The sequence below is a fragment of the Harpia harpyja genome, chromosome 5, assembly GCF_026419915.1.
Source record: "Harpia harpyja isolate bHarHar1 chromosome 5, bHarHar1 primary haplotype, whole genome shotgun sequence".
In the NCBI taxonomy this organism is placed as follows: Eukaryota; Metazoa; Chordata; class Aves; order Accipitriformes; family Accipitridae; genus Harpia; species Harpia harpyja.
In genome coordinates, this window is record NC_068944.1 from 52990797 (window position 1) to 53013713 (window position 22917).

The following is a 22917-nucleotide window of genomic DNA, read 5'->3' on the forward strand; positions in this document are numbered from 1 at the left end:
TGGCTAGCATCTGCCTAGCTTTTTCATAACAGAAAGTTTCAAAAACTTGCTGGGAAACTTTACAGAGAAATGGGGAACACTGGCTAGAAGATTCACAGTATCCTTGGACACTCTACCCTCAGATTTCAGTGGCACACACACATTCTACTTTAGCAGTACTACGCTGTATAGATAGGGAAAAACACAAGTAAGCAGCAAGTGGAAAGTGCAATAGTAATTAGCCTAACAGTTAGCTGAAATTGGCAGCTGTGAAACATGTTACAGAGTAGAATTTGTTTAGCAGTCCCGTGGTGATCTAGGCACTCTCAGCAGTTCCCTAGACAGGCAACAATAGGAACACTAGCAAGAACAATTGGGAATTGTCTGTCCCCTTTTCTAGGCTCTTCATGTCACTCTTCGAGCATGTAACTTCAAATGCTCCAGTATCTACAGAAGAGCAGCTGACATTCAGGGTTTAGATAGTGACTGCTATTTATTTTGTTACTGTCTCGGGATGAACTGTCTTGCATCTGCCTCTCAGATTTTAAGGAAAACTAGTGTCTGAGAAAACAGGTTACTAACCCAATTACTGTGCATAGATTTTAAGGTTTATTGGGACACCTTAATTTCCTAAATGCAGAGCTTTTAGTAGCTATCAGAAATCAATGGGGAAAGAATAGCTTTTCTATTCAAAGCCTCTTTTAATGTAATAGATTGTGTGTGATGATAAGACATCACAGTGCTAAAGCGCTGTCAATGTGTAATTGTAGCGATTCCCAGAATTTCAGTTGCACATTAATAGAATTGTGTTTTATGTAAATTTAGACTTGATTTTCATTTTGGGAAGATGGCTATGCCCTCCAATAAGTGCCATGCTCATTTAGTTAGAATTTAGCCTATTTTTCTGGGTTCTACTTAGAATGGCTTGTTCTTTGCAGAAAATGTAAAAGTTACATTGAAAAAGGAAAAAAAAAATCTGTTACTTGCCATGATAACTTTGATCCTCTGAGAATGCTACCTTAAGAGAAGGGGGGCAATATGAATGTGGAGTTTTTTTCTGATGGGATTCTTGGATTTAGCCGAAGCCACCAATAAAGCTTGAGACAGCACAGTGCATTAAACATTCAGTCCCCAAAAAGATTATTTTTGCCTGGTTGGATGCTGCTGGCCACAGATTTCAACTTCAGTGATGAACTGAAAAATACTTTGCAAGTGTGAATAAGCTAAAACAGCATTTTAAGAGCAACAATATTAGTACAATAAATACTCGTGTTTACTCTTCAAAATCAATCCCTTTCTTCTTAAAAAATAGAACAAAATATCTTTTGTGAGAACTGTGAATACATAAACTGCTTGGAGTACCTGTAAATATTTCATGTGAGAAAATGATACCTTTGAATTAACCTAGTTATAATTATGTTTTGTTCAGCTTTGTCCTGATACCCAAACTAGATTGAATGCAGCTTATGCATTTGGAACAACTTACCAACAAAGTGTAAGTAAGAGATAAAATGCTATTTTGAATTAAGTTGCTTTATACATCATCAGTAATTCAATGCATATTGAAGGACCTCTGGAGTTTAGCAATAAGTTGCAACATGGACTTCTTTCTTGTGAAACTGTTGCTTATTTTAATTTCTTTATTATTGAGTGAAATAAATGTGGGTTTTTAAAAATTATTTAACTATACATCGCAAAACTTGTGTACTACATAGGATAATCAAAATAAATTGACCTGGCATTTGTATTAGTGAGGTTGCTGACTTATCAGTGGAAGAACACAATGCCTGAATTCTGATAGTCATATACTTTGTGTCGTAACTTCTAATTTTCCTGCCTCCATCTTTGGCCAGGTTTCATATGGAAAGAAGACATATGCAATCATGTCATGCCTGTATGTTGTCCCATTAACTCTTTAATATATGCCCTGATTTCAGTGAATTCAATAAAGAGATTGAAGGCAAGTTTTAATCGAACAGATGACTCATCAGAGGAAAGAGATTCTTTAGCTGTCTTAACTATGGAAAAAACTATTGGGGTTTTCACACCTTAATAAACACCAGGAAAGGGAGAGAGGATAGAGCACTTGAGCTTGTGTATATGTAGATGCTAAATTCAGTCAGACATAGACATGGTTCTGCCAGCAATAAAGCTTCATTAATTTTTTTTACTTATGTGTTAAATGGAGAGTTGGTAGTCTCTTTGACAGGGGGGTGGAGAAATAACTTCTTTATTTTTATAAAACTCCATATGTGTGTGCAGCATCTAATACCTGTATCTCCATTAATATTATTTATTAACTCGTCTGCATTCAAAACCATTCCCCACATTATGGGTTGCAGTGTAAAATAGATAAACTCTGGCTGCTATTTGGGTGGTGTGAAAGTCTTGTAGTGTAATAGCTGTCAAAGCTTTAGTCCTTGAAAAACTGAAGTGTCTACCAAATAATTTTGACAAATCTTTGTTAAATATTTTTACTCTTCCAAGTTGTTTAAACTATATTTCAGACAGAATGGAAACTTACTTTCTATTTAGGATCATTGAACTAGTCAAGTATGGTTATTCTTTTTTTGTGCTTTTTAAAATGTTATGTATTTGATCTATTGAGTCTGTAGAACCTGTTGTTAAGTATTAACAGCAGTTAGTATTACTGGGTTTAAATATAAACACCAATAAATATTAACTTACTGAGTATTTTTTAATGTAATGATATTCACGGATTGTATGCATCACTTTTTTTTTCCTACAGCTTTGGAGAAAACATGGTTGACGTTATATGAGTATTTAAAGACTGCATGGTTGTTCACATATGCAGAAAACAGCCTCTTTTCACATTTAATTTCTTCACACAATCACAGAATGGTTAAGGCAGCCCGGGACCTCTGGAGATCATCTTGTCCAACCCCCCTTCTCAAGCTGGGCCACCTAGAGACAGTTGCCCAGGACTGTGTCCAGACAGCTTTTGAGTATCTCCAAGGAGTGAGACTCCACAACATCTCTGGGCAACCTGTGCCAGTGTTTGGGCAACCTGTGCCAGTGTTTGGTCACCCTCACAGTGAAAAAGTGTTTCCTGATGCTCAGAGGGAACCTCCTGTTTCAGTTTGTGCCCATTGCTTCTGGTCCTGTCACTGGGCACTGAAAAGAGCCTGGCTCTGTCTTGTACACCCTTCCTTCAGATAGTTGTACACATTGATAAGATCCCTCCTGAGCCTTATCTCCAGGCAAAACAGTCCCAACTTTCTCAGCCTTTCCTCATAGGTGAGATGCTCCAGTCCCTTCATCATCTAAGTGGCCTGTGCTGGACTATATCAAGTAGCTCCATTTCTCTCTTGTACTCGTGAGCCCAGAACCAGACACAGTACTGCATGACTTCAGTGTTTGTGTTTCTTGACTTGAGTGTTTATGCTGTTTCAAATTCTATGTCTGTGAAATTTGCTAGGATATTTTTTCCTAATCTGTTGAAAAATGTTAGCAGAGCTTCATTCTCCTCATTAGTCATTCTAGTCAACTGCAGTCATTTCCAAGAGGTTTGTATAAAATCATTAGTACTTTGTAATTGCTTGCAAATAGCTGCAATGCCTTGGCTTTGTGAGAAAGTGGGACAGATTCCACAATAATTTTGTAGGGGAAGATTCCACAACTTGATAAAATCATTAAATGGCTAAAGTGATCTTTCTATTTTAACAATCTTTTTCTTGTAGTGCAAAATTCCAGTTTCGAAGATTTTATCAGATTTTGCTAATCCAATCTTTTATGACCTGTTCCTTGAATATAATGGTGACAATGGACAACAATATCTTTGGGCTGTGCCAGTTTTAAACTTGAATCTTCAGTACAGTGAAATGTTTGTTAATCAAGGTAAGGCTGTCATAGTAACATTTCTGTGAACGTAAATAATCTGAATAACTTCAAATAGAAAGAATTTGTGTTAATTACTGTTACTGAGTTGTTTAAAGATACCACAACACACCATAACTGGTTTCTGTTTTAAGAATTTAGTATTTTGAGGGGCAAGTTCTGATAGTCTTAAGTGCAAGCTTTGGTTGCATACACTGGCCCAGTCAATAATATGCACAAATAAAGTAATCTAATTTCACAATGTATTTGTTTAAGTTGAAAATAAATAATTGTACTTCCTGAATAGTTATATGTATTATACAGTTATATGTATCATTTCTAGTAGATTTCATTATTTTTGTGTGTTGAATTAGTTTTTTAAATATTATGTGACTGTCATGTTTTTTCAAAGGCAGTAATATGAACAACTGGCTTTTGACTCGTCGATTTTTTTTGGTGGATGCGCTAAGTGGAAAAGAGAATGACTTGGGAAAACTACCAAGAGTAATTCGGATTGCTAGCAAAATAACAATAAGGTGATTTAATTGCATATATTATATAGTACATAGAAAATAAAGCCAAATTTGTGCAGTCTATGTTTTATTGTCTTAAAAGAAAGTTGTTTTATTATGTTGTTTCTCGTATGTCCTGTGCTGCTTTTTCCATTGCATACTTTCCATAGGTTGTTCTGATGAGTGAGTGAGAAAACATAACATTGACTTGTGGGGGTTAAAATTACCGTGATTACTTTCCAGGTGCCATGGATCAGACTATGTATGCATAATACAAGTTAGCAGGCATTCGGTCACATCTTAGAAGCAGGTGTCATCTGGAAAGACCTAAAAATTCCTCTGTTTATTCTTTTTCGATGTGTATGTTGCTGACTATACAAGGATGCTGTTTCATACTCCATATTCTTTTTTGCAGTATTTTTACAAACTGTTGCCTATTCTGTTATACAATCCAGAACAGGCTTATAGTCATTTAACTGAAATTGTAAGACTACCTGTTAAGGTCATTACTGATGGTTAATCTCAACTGGAATATGTTTTGGAAGAACCTCTTTTTCTTTATGTAATGTCTTCCTCTGAGATAACTGTCTAAAAATTGAGATCTCCCTTCTTCTTCGGCTCTTCTTCACAACTTATTAGTTAAAAAGATTGCTGAGTAGCACTGAGTACTGATCCATACCAGTAATGATCCTGAAGAGTAGTTTAATGTACTAACTCCATTTGCTGAGAATTACTTATTACATTGTTTCAAACAATAAGGATTAGCTTATGTATCTTAGAAGAATGCCCTCCCACCCCCCCTTCGAAAAAAGGATAACGCCAGAAATTCAAAATACACATAGAAAAGGTCCTTCTGTAATGTTTTGAGAAAAGTTACCTTTTGGAATTTACTTCAATTGCAGCTATCATGATGTGAGCAGTAGGTAAAGATTGATTCAGGTATTTTCTTACAAATAAACGATCATTCCCAGCTTTTTCTTATTATATATTCGTGTACATGCCTTTGTACATTCCGGTTGCTTTTAAAATGTGAATTGCCATATCATTGGGTTTGAAACTCACATTTTATTGATCAGCTTGTTCTGTTCATTTAGTATTTTCTTATTAGTACAAGTTTCAATGAATACTTTCCAAGCAAGTCATCCATTTTCTGTATTAAAAATAATACTCCTGTTTGTATTTCTGCAGTATTCGTCTGGTATCCCATACTCAGAGAGGAACTATCTACCCTCCTCTAATTACTATTGCTTACACAGATGTGCTTGTCCAAAACCCTGAAACCCAGAGTGTGATGGTGAGATCTTTGTGCTATCTTAATTGAACTGATTTGTTAATCATATTTTTATTTCTGTTGGAATTCTAGTTGAGTTAACGTTTTGGGGGGGGGGTAAAATTCTAATAAGTTTCTAGTTCTGCTCAGTTATGAAGTTGCAAGTTTTCACTAAAACTTAAAGCTTTTAAAACAGAACAGTTAAAAGTATTTTCTTTTTAATTCACCTTGAGTCTTTTTTAACTTAAAATACTTAGAATTTTACATTTGGTTGTATAATGCTAAGTAAGGCTACGGTTCAAATGAAATACAGAAAATAACAGGAAAAGTACTCTTTATGCAATGCACTGAAGGCAGCAATTTATGCAAGAAATTGAGTATATAAAGCAGTGCATTAAGAGGAGGTTGTTAGGGGACAGATATTTCAGGTCACCTGTAGTTTAAGTTAAAATATTGGTAATATATCTAAAACATCCTCTAGTATTTTGTCTGCTGTGTATTTTTTTACAGCACATCTCTAAGAATTAAAGTAAATATAAAAAAATCCATAGCCAGAGGGATTGGAGATCAGTTTGGAGGATCTTTCTCTACTGAAAGCCACCAAATTCTGCTGTAGCAGATGCAGAAGGGGACATTTCCTACTTGCACTTTTGCCTGCCATGATGGGCAGCAGCTCACATGTCCTGTTCCTGTGCCTTGTTTGCTTGTTAGGTCACACTGCTTGAAAAAGTGAAAATGTTGAGCTTAATATAGTAAAATAATCATTCTGCTATTAAAAAAAAATTATAATATTAACATTTTCTACTTATCAACTTTCAACAGTTCAGGCTCCCAGTACAGATAGACATCTAGCTAGAAACTTCTGGTGCTAGAACCATTCCTTGCGTTCCATATTAGCTGCATGAAAGGAAAGAAGAGACAGGGAATTAGAATGATAGAAAAATTAGTCAGACAATTCTTCCCTGCCTAAATGATGTCTGTCTTTAACCACAAAACCAGCACTGTTTTTAGAAAATAATTCATTCAAATGGCGATGGCAAGAACAATTGTTTTCAGTTTCTCTATTTTCTGTTGTAGATGTAAGGATGAAATAGTATATCTGATGTACTTAGGTCTTGTCAATTTTGGATGTCTTGTTGCATTTAACAAATGTTGTGCAAGTAAAAAATACACTGAATTTCATTCCAAGTTCTATAAATACTGAGATTCTAGTAACTGAGCATGTTTAGACTTAAATCCAAGTGAGGTAATAGAATGAGCTCTGACAGAAACAAATGTTTTAGGAAGCCAAGGTGGGGGAGAGGAGGGATTGGTTTGGGGAGGGGTTGTCCTTTTTTTTGAAATCGAATTAAAAATACTATTCATTATCATACTTGTGTTAACTTTAGCCTTGCAGTGACAAATACTCAGGCCAGAATGTTATAAAACCAAGATGCAAATCTTTCAGACCAAAGTCAAAATAGGTCTCAGATTAGATAGATGTTTAAGCTAGAGGGAGCAATTTTGAAGCTGCATGACAATTTTTCTTTCATTCAAGGTGGAAAAAAAAAATTGGTATCTGAGCTATGTAAGAGTTCACTTTATGATTTTGCATATTGCTGTAATTGCATTAAAGTTACTTTTAATCAACACTGATAAAAGTGAAAGTATCAAACCTTTGGTGTCTCCTTTCAGAAGGAAAAAAATTATGCACATTTGAAAGGATTATAATTAGGTACAGCTAGTAACTTGCAGATAGCAGGCATTACTGTTGGTAAAATCTGCACTAAGCATAGCAGAGCACATGCGCTAGTACTAAGCCTGGCACTGTAGCACACCAGGTCAGATGTATACGGTAAAAGAAGATATATGTTGTCCTTGTATAGTAGCACTAGATGGGAATTCCCACTAACTGAATGTGTGAAAACTACCACTGTCTATAATGGTTGTAGCATTTCAGAATTTCTATGCATATTTACTTTTTGTATCTTAATATTCAGGTTTCCTTCTCAGTCAATTATGAGATGAATCAGTCAGAGGCTCAGATTCAGACTGATGTAAGTTGTATTTCCCTTTAATTTGTCGATATAATGATTTACTTATATTTTGTGTTTTTTAAAAATATCTGCAAATAATTTTTCATTCTCTTCAGATCACTCTGGGTGTATTGGGTGGGCTTGCAGTGTTATGGTCCCTTCTCAAGACTGCAGGCTGGAAGAGGCGTACAGGAAGCTCTATAATTGACTTGCAGGTATAAACAGCTGGTGACCTAAAAAGGGACACATTTTCCTCTCTTTAAGGAGACCTTTGCTATCATTCCTTGTGATACAACTTTTCTGTTTCTTAAGGTAACTGAAATGATTTCTAGCCTAGGTGCATAGAACTGTGACCTAGAGTTAGGCTCATTGGAGGAAGTAGGTTTTTTGCATTTTTTTGGATTCTGATGTTGTCATTTAGGAAATCCTTTTGCTAGAAATAAAGGTATTTACAGAGCTGTTCTGATCGGTTGAGTGGACTGTTTTCAGATTAATTGTTCTTTGAACAAAGACTAGCATGTAGGAGTTTCAGATACTGAATATACCATAAATATATGACCACAGTAGAAAAATTTTGTTTGAGGCTACTTTTCAGTACTGGAGTTCCCTGTAGTGTGACCTGCATAAAATTTTATATGAATATACATATGCATTACTTAATTAGTTTTACAGATCTCTACAGTGTGTTTTTATAATTGCAGACGGTTTTGAAGTTCTTACTGTTTTATGCTGGAGACCTTGCCAACGTTTTCTTTATCATCACAGTGGGCACAGGGATTTATTGGCTTGTGTTCTTCAAAGTAAGTGTTTTTCCAGATTTGGGTGTTATGAAAACCTATTAATATTATATATATTTTTACACAAAAATTCATTTTCTTTCTTTTTTTTTTTTTTTTCCTTCCTTTCTGGTCAGACTATTGAGGCAAGTTCTATATCATATTCTGGTTTGTGTGCTTAAATTTTTGTGTTCACCTGTTTCTTAGGATTCATTCTACTTGCAGTCTGCTTAATAGTCACTTAAAATATTTTACAGATTCAAAATGATTGCATATTAAATATTGAATTTTTCTGAAAAATGTTGTTCACTTTTAAGCATTTAGTATGTTGTTACATATGCCATCCATACTATTTCAATGTAACTTCTCAATTATAGGCTCAGCAGTTTGTCTCTGTCCTTTTACCACTTCCATCTCAAGAAGAAGATTTTGTTACATACATAGCATGTGCATTTAGTTTAAAGGTAAATATTAAAGACATTTCAACATATGCTTCTGTATATTTTCAGCAAGCTTGTTTTTAAACATCTTGTGCAGTTCATTTTATTAGTGTATAGATGTAAACAATTATTTTATTCCAAGAATTAAGTTATTTTTCCATAGAAATTTACTTTGTGGAGTCTTTATAGGAAAATGAATGTCTAAGAAGATATCTATGGAAAATTATTCTTTCAAGAATAAAGGTGTAAAGAAACCCAAATAACACCATATCAAGAATAAAGCAGAATATAAGTGCTGTCAGTTCCTGATTAAAAAGAAGACAGATTAAAATAATTTTGTTTAAACATACTTGTAGAATTCAGAGATTGGTATTCTTTCTTCATGGGACATACAAGTATTTTATTAATTATGGGTATTGAATTGGAATTCATACTACAGGTTAATATTTTATGGGAAAATACTTAGACAATTTTTTTGAATTTGTTACTTTGCTGTATTTTCTTCATAATTTTGGACAACATCACATGACTTACCATTATTCCAAGCTTTTAAATTAAAAAAAAAAAAAAGATATGTCAAAAGTTGGTAACAAAGTTGCAGTCTCAAGTGTAGTCAAGTATATTACTTGTTACGTTTAACGAATGACAGGTACAATGACTGTTTCTTCATCTTTGTATGCTGTTGCTATCCTTACTTGTTATATTTCTCCTTTTTCTTTCTTAGGCTCTGCAATTCTTAAAATTGCTGGTTTCACAACTTACTATAGATATTTTCTTCATTGACTGGGAAAGACCTAAGGGCAAAGTTCTTAAAGCAGTTGAAGGTAACTCAAACTGTGCTTGTTTGTATAAACAGCTGTGGTTAAATTTGGATATTACTCTCAAGTACTAAATTTCAGAGCTTTATTGTATGTATTCTTTTTAGGTGAAGGTGTTATTAAAAGTGCTGCTGCACCTGTGAGCATATGGAGGACATATTTTATAGCAAATGAATGGAATGAAATTCAGACAGTGAGGAAGATAAATCCCCTCTTTCAAGTGCTTGCAGTTCTTTTTTTTCTGGAGGTATTATTACTACAATTATTATTGTTACTATTAGTAATTTTTTATGATTCACAACCAAAGTATAACACAAGGGTCTGTTTTCTTAATTCTTGCATTGTCTATGGTAATAGTGGATGACCTTCAAGTTCACTTGAAAACATGTAACTTAGTAAAATAATTATTTTAATACAACTTTTAATTTATATGTATGTATATATAGGTCATTGCAATATTTCATTAAGGAAGACTTTATAAAAAAAAAAAAACACCTTTAATTACCTTAGAGACCTTTGTTAGTTTTGTCTGGATTTTTTTAAGGTAATGAGTTATCCCAATGGCTTAAGAGACTGATAAATCTGTGTACATACCCCATTCTTTATTTGCCTACTGGCTCCCTCCTGCCACAGTCTACAGGTTCATTTCTGGTCTCATATCTATCTGAACTGAGCTTCCTTCCTGCTAATTTGCTATAGTGACCTTTTATAAAGTAGGAAATGAAATGTGCCAGTTCCGTTACTGATGGCATAACACAAAGCAGGATGCCTTCAGTTACAGCTTAAGGATATGTGAGAAATTGTGCTTTAGCTATTCAGAAACGTTTTTGTTTGATTCTTCTGTAGTTTGGTAAGTACTTTTATTTTGGGAAGTATTCTTAAAGCATGTAGCATATAGTTGTTTATGTGAGGTTCTTTTACATATTTTTAATACTTTTATTCATTTTTATAGTCCTGTTTTTAAATTTCCTATTTTTCTTTTAAATTAAATACAGTAAAATACCCCAAACTTTGCTCATTCACTACATCAGTATTTTTGCTGTTGGTAAATACAGGCTAGGACCAACTTAGTTGCCATGTTACAAGGAAAGAATGGGAGAAAAGAGAGCACATATTCCCAAAACTAATTAATCTCCTCAGGTTACTCTTCATAGGCTCCTGATATTACTAAAAGGGAGAGGCTACTCCTAGTAGAGAGTGATTAACATCTTGCTCTATAACTCCTGCTATGAATTTCCCTCTGGAGAATCCCTTTCTTGCCACTGGAAAGATACCTAAATAGGCTAAAATTGGTGTTTGTGAAAACCTCAGATAATCTTTATAACTTTAATTGTCATGGTGGAGTTTGGAATGTAGTTTCCCTAGAAGTGTAATGCAGGGCGTAGCTATGGCAATCAGCTGCTCACTACAAGGGGGAATTTGGGTATTGTTCAAAACCTGTCTTCTTGGGTTAGCAATTTTGATAAAGTGACTGTTCAGTTCTCATTAATCATGGTGACACGCTGTACAGTAGTAGAAAACAAGCCAGGAAAAGTAATAGTTGGAGGAAGTTGGGAAGCATAGAAGGAGTCTCCCTTCCCTCAGGCCTCATGCCTGGCACCAAAGCAGCCACTGGTTGGCACTGGTTGCTGTGGCAGTGTTGACTAACTGGCTAGTGCAGATAGCACTCTGGCAGCAAAACTTTTCAATATTGTACTGGGTCTGGCTGGGATGGCGTTAATTTTCTTCATAGCAGCCCATAGGGTGCTGTGTTTTGGATTTGTGGCTAAACCAGGGCTGATAACACACCAATGTTTTGGCTATTGCTGAACAGTGCTTGTACCGCGTCAAGGCCCCCAGCGAGTAGGCTGGGGCTGCGCAAGAAGCTGGGAGGAGAACACAACCAGGACAACTGACCCCAGCTGACCAAAGGGGTATTTCATACCATATACCATCATGCTCAGCAGTAAAAATGGAGGGGAGGGATTTTCTGGGGACTGGCTGGGCATCGGTCTACTTGTGGGAGGTAGGTAGTGATTGCTTTTGCATCACTTGTCGTGGAGGTTTTTTTCACCTTCTTCTTCCCTTTTCCTTCCTTATTAAACTGTCTTTATCTTGACCCACAAGTTTTCTTGCTTTTGTTTTTCCTGTTCCCTGTCCCGCCATGGTGGGGGTCAACCCACCACAAGTATTTTTCTGGTGCAGCTTCAGTTCTGAATGATTTTCACAAAATTTTCACGTCTTTAATCAAGACATAGTGTTTCTCTCATCTTTTTTATTTGGGAACTTTTACTAGATTGTTTATTTAAAATGGATTCAGCCATACAGTGGAGAGAAATATATTTCTGTTCAATAAAAACAAAAAAATCAGTTTCTTACAGTTGCAAAACAGATTAAAAAAATGTTTTAACACTGGAACATACAGGACCAAAAAGCTGAAATTTGGCAGAAATAATATCCCTATGCAGTCTAACAGTAGAGTCTTTTGGAGTTTTTCAGTAAAAGTCAATGTTGACTTTTTGTGAGATTTAGCTGCGTATGTTTTTGAATTTATGTATCAACACACATATGTACAGTTTATGTTTTTAATTATGTTTCTCAGTAGTAACACTGGATCACACAATTGGGCTCTGTCATAGTGAACATGCTACTATTCCCAGCTCCATTTTTCCTAATTTTTTCTTCTTATTTCCTGTTAGGATGGAAACAGCAGAGTCATAATCAATACTATTCATTGCCTCATGTTGTTATGTTGACCTTCTTATCTCTTCAGGTGGTAGGATTTTCAAACCTGGCTTTAATGGATTCTTCTTCTAGTCTTACAAGAAGCAGTGAGAGTTTCATAGCTCCTTGGAGCCGTATTTTAAGATTTGGTGTGTCTGCTGCACTCTGGCTAGCTGTTGCCTTCTTACAGGTATGCGAAACACGTGACATACTGAATTATCATTTTCAGGCCGGTTCTTGGAAGCTAGAATATATCACTAGGCAATCCATAGTACGTATCATAGCATCGGGTGTATTCTTAACTATTTTGCTTGATCTAGATTTTTAGCTGCTTTAGCATGGTACACCTTTAGAACTCAAAATGAATCTTCTGAGCTGTGAGACATCTTACGTTGTAGTCAGAATTTTAATTTTCTCAAAGATGTGAATTTATGCAATCACTTTGTTTTGTTTTAAACAACTTTGAAGCATCTCGAAGCTCAAAATGAAAAGCAGGTTATTGCTACAACTTTACTTAGAGGAAGGATGTTGATCCCATTTCAGAGTCCAATGCAATGGTGGCCCCTACAGAAGTCTGTAATTTGTGGGTGTTAAACTGTGAAGTTAACTGCTTAATGAAGTCAATTCTGATGAACTAATTAAAAAAATGTGGTTTATTTATTTCAGGTTATATTTTTTTCTGTGTTTTATGAAAGATTTGTTGAAGATAAGATAAGCCAATTTGTTGATTTATGTTGCATGAGCAATGTAAGTATTTCTTTGTCTCATTTGTACAGTGGCATTTTTAATAGAATAATACATAAGATATAAGAGTATTAAATAATATTTATTCATTTAATTTAATCAGAGATTACTAGCTAACAGCAAAAGTCAGTGTTTCTTTCAGCTCACTTTATTGGTGCAATCTACAGGAAGATTTCAGTTAAACTTGGAAAAAGATTCTGGAACCATAGGTATCAATGTGTTCTAGACGTGGGATTTTTAGGTTGTTTTTTGAAGTTAAATTGGTTACGTGTGCTCATACAGAATTTAAAAGTAACACAGTATGACAGAAATTAGGTCTGGAACCATTTGCTGCTGTTCTGTCTAGTGGTTTGCATTTTAGTGCTTTTGTCTTACAGACACAGCCATCTTGGTTTTATTTAATATGTTTATGTTCAGTTTCTGCTCCTATCTTGTGGTTGTCCCTCAACCACTGAAATTCACGGTTGTCCCTCTTGGACAGTTATTACCTTTTTCATGCATTTTTGCTTACTCGCATCTGAACTACTTCCATTTCTCTAGTTTAAACATGGGCCTTGAAGCTTTGTACTGCAGGCTTTCCTTATTAACCAAAGAAGAGTGCAGTCAGAACACATTGGATTAGCTCATTTGTCCAGAACTTTTTAAAAATACAGAGATTAACCCCTTTTATCAGCCTTTCCAGCCTTGGTTATTCCTCTTCTGTGAAACACCCATGTAGTGCATGGGTTGTAGAGAGAGTTAATTTTGTGGTTTATGTGATATATAAGCATTGCATCCTACTGAATGAAATTCTGTTAAATACAGTCTCCTAGGAGCTCAGCTGGAATCATGCATATGTATTATGTATCACAGAAATAACTTTTGAATCAAAATAAAAGCTAATAACTTTGCTTTAATTTTTTGGCTCTGTGGAATTAAGTAGTGATCCTTGCCGTTGATAAACTAAACTTGAAGCTGGTGTGTGTTTCTAGTTAAACATACATAAAACTAATCAGTAAATGAGTTATTAAATATTTTTCTGCCGTATTTATTTTGGTACCTGCCTACTTTGTATTTGTAGAAGGGCTAGTCTTGCTGATCTCCACTGTGAATTCAAAAGTTCAAAAATAAAATGATAATGTTTAATTAAAGTATTCTTCTTTTCCCCATCTCTTTTAGATTTCAGTGTTTCTCTTGTCACACAGCTGCTTTGGTTATTATATCCATGGTCGCTCTGTGCATGGACATGCAGATACGAATATGGAAGAAATGAATATGAACCTAAAGAGAGAAGCAGTAAGTAAAAGTATTAAAGTTTACACCTGCTCTAATTATTTATTTTATAAAAAAAACCCACACCTTTTCATTATGGATCTGCACTTGTGCATTACATTGCACCAAGTTATGATACTTAAAAGATACCAACTGTTGGTGTATAAATATATGACTCAATAGTTCTTTTAACTAGCTGTTCATCTTTCTTCTTCTTCACTATCTCTTCTTCTCTGTTACTTCTTCAGATTTCATAGATATAAAATTCCTGGTTTTCGAAAATTTTTTTTCATGTATTTAAGAACCTTCTTTTTGATATTGAAGCTTTTCATAAGCTCATGGCTGCATTCAAAAAGATGCATACCAAAAAGCTTTCATAAAGAGGCAAATCTGAAGAACTCCTGCTAAAGAAACAACTACTTTTCCAATAAGTTCTTTTATTCCATCTTTTCTGCTGTGGTAATATAACCTATTCTTTACAGAGATCAATTTGAAGAAGTATTTTTTCTAGTTTGTCCTATGTTGTATCTGTGCTGCAAGATCAGGCAAATGTAAAATGTCTAATACAAGATTGGAGCACTTTGCACTAAATTTCATGATATCTTGCATCTTTATAGGGACCAGTAGGAAGAAAGTACTTTAGACAAAGGATATTTCTATTTCAATGATAAGTGGACAGAAAAAAACATAACCATGTGAAAATTAAATCTCAAACTTGAAATGTAGAGGAATCCTTTTAATAATATTTTTTACTTGTGTGTTCCTATAATTTTTTCCTAATTGCTTATTTTAATACGATTTTGGGAAAAGCAGTTTTTTCCCTATGGAGATGTCGAATTTTCTGTTTTCTCAGGGTTTTTTCAGATTTATTAAATGTGACCTGAAAAACATATGGAAAAAGTCAGGAATCCAAAGCACAAAAAAAGCAGGACAAGTACAGAACAAACAATAAACATAAAAGAAAGGGCTTCAGGGTGAATGTCAAAAGATGTATTAGAAGCTAATGAACTGAACACAGGTGAAGAGAGGAATATGACTTTGTGACAGCAGGGGTCAGGATTTCATGTCCAAAGAAAATCTTGCTATAACAGAACCAAGGGTGCAGTGGATTCAAATATTTAGAGGTATTAAGTACTATGTGTAAATGAAAGAGAGGAAATTAAAAGCTTTTGACTTTTGATGGTCCATGAATGACATAAGTAATGTTAATTTACAATTGCTTTAATTGTGTAGGAAAATCTATGTAGTCAGAGAGGTTTGTTACCAAACACAGATGGCCAGACATTTCAGATTTCCATTTCAAGAAAAATGCGACTGCACTATGACAGGATCCATGAAACCCTGACAAGAGTAAGTGAGATATTTGTATTCTGTAAATGTTATTTAAAATATGTAATTTTTCCACTGAAGTCATGGTCATGTTATATTTCAGAAACGTGGTCCTGCTAGGCTTTTGGACTCATCTGCAAATACTTTCGAACAAAGCACAAGGGCATACAACACCATGAACAAATTTCTCAATTCTTTTATTGATCACGTATGTATGTTGACATTACTATAGTAAGGAAAATATAATTACAGTAAGTAGAGACTAAAAATTGTAAATCTGAAAGACTGTGATTTCTCTTTTAGCATATGTCCTTAAAGACTTGTTTTTAAAGACTTTATGGCAACTAGAACAGTGCTTCATTAAAAAAAAAAATTGAAGTACTGTCCAACAGTGCAGTCTGCCCTTAAAAATGACAAATCCTTTTTTGTTATGTACTTATTTTTGTCTTGGAATAGAACAGTGCTTTTTGTCATTCATAAGGGTCTAAATAGCTGTACTTCACTTTGTAACAAGTACTTTTTCTTTGAAATCATAAAACAAGCAGTATTGTTTTTCCCTTTCTTATAGGTTCATAAAGAAATGGATTATATTGTTAAAGATAAGTTGCTGCTTGAACGGATTCTTGGCATGGAGTTCATGGAACCACTAGAGAAAAGTATTTTTTACAATGGTAAAAAGATTTGTGACTTGGTATTTGTACTATTATAAGTATGTAGGTTTTGTGTAGATTTCTTTCCCAAGATTTACAATCTAAACTGGACTTTACAGCAGGAGGGGTCATTAAATGACCTCTTGTGAGGGAGGGATTTAAGAGAAGGTCTTCAAGTTACAGAAATCCTATTTATAATTTGTCGCTGGACTCCAATGTTTTTTCTTTTAGGCAACTGAAAGGATACTGCATAGAGACATGCATGTGTTTACGAAGTGCTCCTTTGACTTGCTATCTAGATCTAATATCCACTTTGTAAATGGAAAGAGGACCCACAATATTTAAATAGCTCCATGCCATTTTTTTTATATAGAACCGAATTTCTTATGAAACAACTAAAAGTACAGAAAGACAATTTCTTTAAAGAGAATATTGATCACAGTGAGGACATTTTAGTGGAATACTTGATGTTAATATACCACTCATCTTTACAGACTCCACTAAATAATTTGGGTTCTTGAATATTTTATTTTGAAGCTTTTTAAGCATTGCCAATACCTACAGCAAAAATGAGTATTCCAGCAGAAATAGGGATGACGCCAGTTCTGATTCTGGTCCCTGGAGCTATGCAAAATCAGACAGACTTGGGTTCTCCAATGCATCGTCCTGAATCCCAAGCCCATGCTAAACCTAGCCATAAGTATTTCCAAGTGACCAGTACATGTGTTAAAAACAGATTTAGTGAAAGTTCTTGACCATATCTCAGCCTTCAACCTAGGTTCCTAAATTAGAATCCCTGGAAGGTTGAAGCTGTGAAACACCAAGGCTTTAAAAACCTTAACCTATTCATAATTACGGCCAGGTGACCATACCTGCATCACTGGAATCCTCACCCAGTGTTAGGTCCTCCACTTACAAGGTTCTGAAACCCTGAGTCCTGGTCTCCTCCTATTAACAGATGCGGTCTGGGGACCAGTATCCACACTGCAATGAAATACAAGCTGTGAACTTAGGCCTGATACCAGTCTGCTTCCTCAGTCCCTGAGCTGTACAGAATCCATCAAAAATTATCTTTGAAAACCTTAGTTCAGACCCTGATTCTACCCCTAACCATAAATATGGCCATCACCTGCATGAAAACTAAACATTAACTAGTGATCCAAGATGATGCAAGCCCTCATTTTGAGTCCCTCAAGTACTTGGCTTTCCAGCCTCACTGTTCAAAAAATCTAAACCTTATCAGAACTGTAGTCCAACACCTAGATATTACCAGATGACCATTACACATCCTAAACATGTCATTATTCTTATATAATAGCAATCCACAGATTACATCACTGAGCTGTGCAGAACTTTTCCTGCTCTATGACACTGGGGCTGGAAAAGCTGAAGCCTAATTTGAATCTCAAACCTTGCTATATAATCAGGAATGCAGCACATGCTTTCGAACTAGCCATGGTTGTAGTCTGATATTTTTGCTCAGTCTAGACATCTGAGCTACACCTAATTCATTAAAGGTTTGGGCTCTCCTCCCATGTCACGGTGAAGCACTATCTTTAGTAATAAACGTTGCCAGATAGCCAGTATCTGCCTTAAAACTATAACTAGGACTTTCTTCAGCCTCAGTCTGTGATTCCACGCCTTGCAATATCAGTCATTCCAAACCCTATTCTAAACCCCAGGTCTACTCAGCCATAAATATTGTCAGGTATGCAATGTCTGAGTTAGAATTAAGTGTATAAGCATGATGTGATGTCTCCAAATTGTGCAGTATTCAACAAAGGTTTGGTCTTTTGACTGCCATTGTTTCAAAGTTCATAATCGTAAGCATTGATACAAATACATTGTTTGATGGTTTAGATTGCCATGGTTTCCAATTTAGATACACATAAGGATTTCATGGCAGTAGGACATAGAAAATTTGTAATGAAAATATGCTGTTTCCAATAAAACCAGCATTAGACATTTTCCTGAAAAAGTAGAAAGAGGGAAAAGAATCTGTTTTCTGTAATTGTTTATTTTAAGTGTTCTTTTCTCTTTTGAAAGTGGTGCTTTTTGATAAAATAAAGAAGTGGATAAGTGGTCTAGACTACTTTGGCTATGAAGAAGGTATTTTAAGCTTAAAAGACCCATTTCCTGGGAAAACTGTTAACCAATGAACAAAGATAATGTTAAGCTCTGAACCTCCTCCTAAGTGAGGCTTTAAGCATATGTTTTTATTATTTTGTTGAGTTGGGGCCAGAGGTAACACTTGCTAAAAATTTCGGTGACAAGGAAGTTACATGTGCTTCTTGTTCAAGCCAGCCTTTTTTAAACAATCTGATTGAGATTTCAGGAGTGAATAAAGTTGCATGTGGCACATGGGCTTTTCCTATTGTTTTCCATCAGTATTAAGCCATTTTATAAGTTAAAAGGTTTGTATTATTTTGCTTAAATAGGATGACATAACTAGCTCTTATGATGCCATAGAATGACATAACTAGCTCTTGCTCTGACTTTCCTTTTTCTTACCAGCTTTCTCAGCATGGACTGATGAACTCCACAAACTTGCACTTCACAGGAATAATAATTTTTCAAAAATTATGTTCTTTCTGTAGATGAAGGACACTCTTTCAGTGACGTTCTCTATTATGGCAATGAGACAACACTGCTCATCTTTGATATCCTGTTTTTCTCCATTGTGGATCTGGCTTCCCAAAGTTTTGTTTTAGCAGCTATTCTAACATATTTGCAACAAGAGGTAAATTTCAGTTTAAGAACAAAGTAATATTTTAAAAATGTGGGTTAGTATGGAAGTTTGTATAGTTAACTAGATAATTAAAGCAGTAAGTTAGCAGTACGCGGTGATAGAAGATTATACTGAGAGCTTATAAAATAGTTTTTTGATTTTTTTTTTGTCAAATAGGCTTGTGAGAAATTAATTTTATTCACATGCCTGTCATGAATAAAGAGGCTACAAATAACTTTCAATGGAAAACACAAATATCTGTTACAATTAATCACACATAATTATATCATATTTCAGGGTGGAAAGATATTGGAAAATGTTTCAAAAATCCTAAAGGGAGTTGAGCATCCAATTCACTCATGTGATTTAAAATTTAAAGATAATATGAAGTTATTATTTTATGTTAGGTACTGAAACATACTGGTTTAAGTATTTCTTCATTAATACATGTTTTCTGAAATGTTCTTAGATATTTAGGTTTATTCGTAATACACTTGGGCAGAAGAATTTGGCATCCAAAACCTTGGTGGATGAAAGATTTCTCATTTAATTGAGAAGATGAAGAACTTTGTTGAGGAGTTCATCATGGAAATTATGTCCACGATCAAAGCATCTCAGACCAGCAGATTAATTGTGCACTTTTCAATAATAATAATGTAATGGGTTTGAAATTTTATCATTTTTGATATTGTGTGCTATTAAGCTTTGTTTTTGTGTATTTACAAATATTTTTTTAATTTGTGAATACTAAGCCATAGGCCTTTAAAAAGAAAGGTACGTGAAAATAAGACAGAAGTAAACTTACTGTTGCTATTATTAGAATAAGATAAAAAAAGTGACCGCTCACTTTGAGGTGATAATTTGAGCATTCTGGTTGGCAGGAGAGGTTGTCATCTCTTAATTTTTCTGAAAATCCTTTAAGTCTTTTTTCTTTAATTTATTTTGAGGTATAATGTTTAGCAAACATATTTCCAGTTTTACACAGCACAGGATTTGTTCTGAATTAAGTTAATATTTCAAGAGGATTTTTTAAAGATCACTTATTTACAGCAACTCCAAATTGAAATTTTAACTTTTCTTTATTGTGTCATAGTAGTCTATGCTTTTGTCTCTTCTCTTGGAGTTTATCATTGTTTTTCTTGGGTGTGGCCTACACGTGACAAAGCTTCCTTGTGTTTGAGATACAGTAGTGTTACAGCAATGCAGAAAAACAGGCTAGTTATGATAGTGCAGAGGAGATGGTTATAGGTATTTGGGGTTTGTTCCTGATCTTCTGTCATCTGATGCAAGATGCCCAGGGAAATAACAGTAATTCTTCTGTGATGTCTCCACACGAGTGAAATAGAAGCAATTGTTCTTCTCTTTTTAGAAGCGTTTTCACAGGTGCCTATATATGCTCATGTACCTCTGTCTCTCTTAATTTTCTGGCTTTATTATCTTTAGATATAACACAGAGACCATAGTCATTTTACCATCCTCATTTTTGGAATTTAGACAAGTTAATAATTATTCAAGTGCCACTTATTAAGTGTTAAGGGAGATTATGAATGGCCTTCAAAACACCTTAAAGTGAGGTGTCTACCTCCCATTTATATCTCTAAAAAGTCTCTATACCTTTTTAAAATTATGGTTTTCAGTAAATTGTTAAACATGAATAGTGTTTGCTGTTTTTACAGCTGTTACTTGTCTTTAGATGATTCAACAAGGGACTTTCACCAGCAAAAACACCATGAAAATGTAAGTCAAGGTTAGCATGCTTATTCCAAAACAGAGACTGAGGACATGATTAGTTGGACCTGGCAGATTTCTAATGTAGACATGCTTATCTGAGTTGAAGCAACATTGTATTTCAGGTGTTTCTTGGCTTCATAAAGAAGAACATGTTCTCATGTTGATATCATATCATGATATTAAACTTACAGTAACATGGACATAAATCTCAGGGTCACTATTGCTCTAATGCATTTGCTCTTGGTGTTGCAAAACCTGAGTAGCTTGCTAGTCCAATATAGTTGCTATTAACTGATAGAATGTGTCTGCCAGTAAGGTAGATAGCTGAAGAGTGGATTTTCAGTGGGACATCCATTTAATAATATGCAGTTTAGCATGGGCATTTCCATGTGATGCTTTCCTTACTTTTGTCTGCTTATGTGCACAATTCTTAGTTTGTTGGTGCACGTTAGGTTCTGGATCCGCTAAAACAGCCGAAAATCATATTTCCATTGTGTACCATGACTGTATGACTTCATTAGTTGTGAGTTTTCTGTCATATTTCTTGTCAGTGATCTACTGAGTGCCAAAACCGTAAACTAAGCTAAGGAGCCATCTGAAAAATGGTCTGCAGTAGGACATTTGCAAGGCAAAGTTAGGCTCACATGATGTCTGTGTATTTCTTTGGTTGATATCTTTGCATAGCATAACTAAACTTTCCAGATCTTACAAGTCCTACTGAAATGTCAGTGTACAAGAGGAAATACAATCTTTCTCATGTGACCATATTAATTCAAGATGACTGATGTAACTAAAGAGGTGTAGAAAGTTGCTGTGGTCTGTAAGTGAGCAAGTATGACCCTAATGAATAACCCTAATACAGGTCTTTTCTCACTGTCACTTTCCAGCAATAGTACTGTGCATCATTGTCAATGGTAACGGGCAGAAGCTTTTTCTCTGTGTGAATTCTGAGGATGTGTTCATAATCATGAAGTTATTCTAGGGAACAGAACCACACTTCAAACATACCTCTTCCAGAATGGTCTGATTTATGACCGACTTCAGTCAGAATAACTAAAACGTAGTAACCGGACCCAGGTAAACCAGGGAATGTCTGCAAGCAAAATGAAGATGCAATTGTGGCATCTGTAGACACAGACATATAGTTTTTACTTAGTCCAGTACCAGCAGAAATGGAGACATCTCAGCATGTGGGCTGTCACTCTGTACCCTATTCTCAATGCTTTTGCTAACCAGGTACACCCTTCCATGCAAAAATCATGCTTTGAATTTGCTTTAGATATGCCTTTAATTATCTGCTGCTCAGAAGGGCATGTGAAAGCTTTAATGACCTTGCAATTTGCAAGAACTACTGCTAGAGGCAACTCTTGTTACAGATAAATGATAAATTAATCTAAAAATGTCCTCTCAAAACAGTTCAGTTGGTTGGCCCCCTCTTGCTTCTCGGTGCACACGCTACTCTGTTGTGTTTTATTTTTCCGGGTCATTTATCTAAAATGTTAATATAGCTAACATAGGCACTCTACATGATTTAGGAAATAATTACAGGAGTCAAAAGCTTCAGGAGTTCATAGAAGCTTTTCTTCATTCTTGCTGTCCAGTGAACACTTGAAACGGGTTGACTGCGCTTTGTTCTCCTATTGCTTGATATTTGTTCAAGAAATAGCTCTTGTGATTGTATTTCCAACTTAATGTTTTTGCTTTTTTAAAATTAATATGCAGCTACAATGTGTTGTTCATGTGAAGAGTGTCTTTCAAGTTTCTAAATGTTTTATTTAACAACATGGCATTTCAAACTCTCATGTCTGTCCCTCTGAGCAATAAAAAAATTTTCAAGGATTGGATAAGTTTTTTTGCACTTGTTAAATCAGTTGACCCAAGCCTACAACATGCTTTTCCTTCCATGAACATGAGAGGTTTCAGAGTAGGGCAGGAGGCTGCTACTGGCCCTGCAGTCCAGAGAAGCTCTGTCAGGACAAGCTTAAGAAAGGGATTTTGCAGTCGGTGTGGCAACAGAGGGTACAGTTTTGGATAGCCACAACTAGTGGAATGAGATGTTTGCTTTTTGCAAAGCGTCTTAGGGGTTAGATACCAAAATAGTTAATTCCACAAATAATTATAACTCGTATATACA

General features: G+C 35.0%; 1 protein-coding gene across 1 annotated transcript in view; it reads left to right on the forward strand.

The window, feature by feature from the left end:
- TMEM67 (transmembrane protein 67) overlaps nt 1-22622 on the forward strand; it is a 35782-nt gene extending 13160 nt beyond the window's left edge. Inside the window, exons 11-28 of the mRNA XM_052788241.1 lie at nt 1409-1474; nt 3681-3837; nt 4229-4352; nt 5517-5622; nt 7578-7634; nt 7730-7828; nt 8315-8413; nt 8767-8853; nt 9554-9653; nt 9755-9894; nt 12400-12540; nt 13017-13097; nt 14253-14369; nt 15579-15695; nt 15778-15882; nt 16243-16345; nt 18922-19064; nt 19522-22622. Coding sequence (XP_052644201.1) covers nt 1409-1474; nt 3681-3837; nt 4229-4352; nt 5517-5622; nt 7578-7634; nt 7730-7828; nt 8315-8413; nt 8767-8853; nt 9554-9653; nt 9755-9894; nt 12400-12540; nt 13017-13097; nt 14253-14369; nt 15579-15695; nt 15778-15882; nt 16243-16345; nt 18922-19064; nt 19522-19602 — 1923 coding nt within the window. The 3' untranslated portion in view covers nt 19603-22622. The remainder of the gene's footprint in view (nt 1-1408; nt 1475-3680; nt 3838-4228; nt 4353-5516; nt 5623-7577; nt 7635-7729; nt 7829-8314; nt 8414-8766; nt 8854-9553; nt 9654-9754; nt 9895-12399; nt 12541-13016; nt 13098-14252; nt 14370-15578; nt 15696-15777; nt 15883-16242; nt 16346-18921; nt 19065-19521) is intronic.
- The last annotated feature ends 295 nt before the right edge of the window (nt 22623-22917 follow it).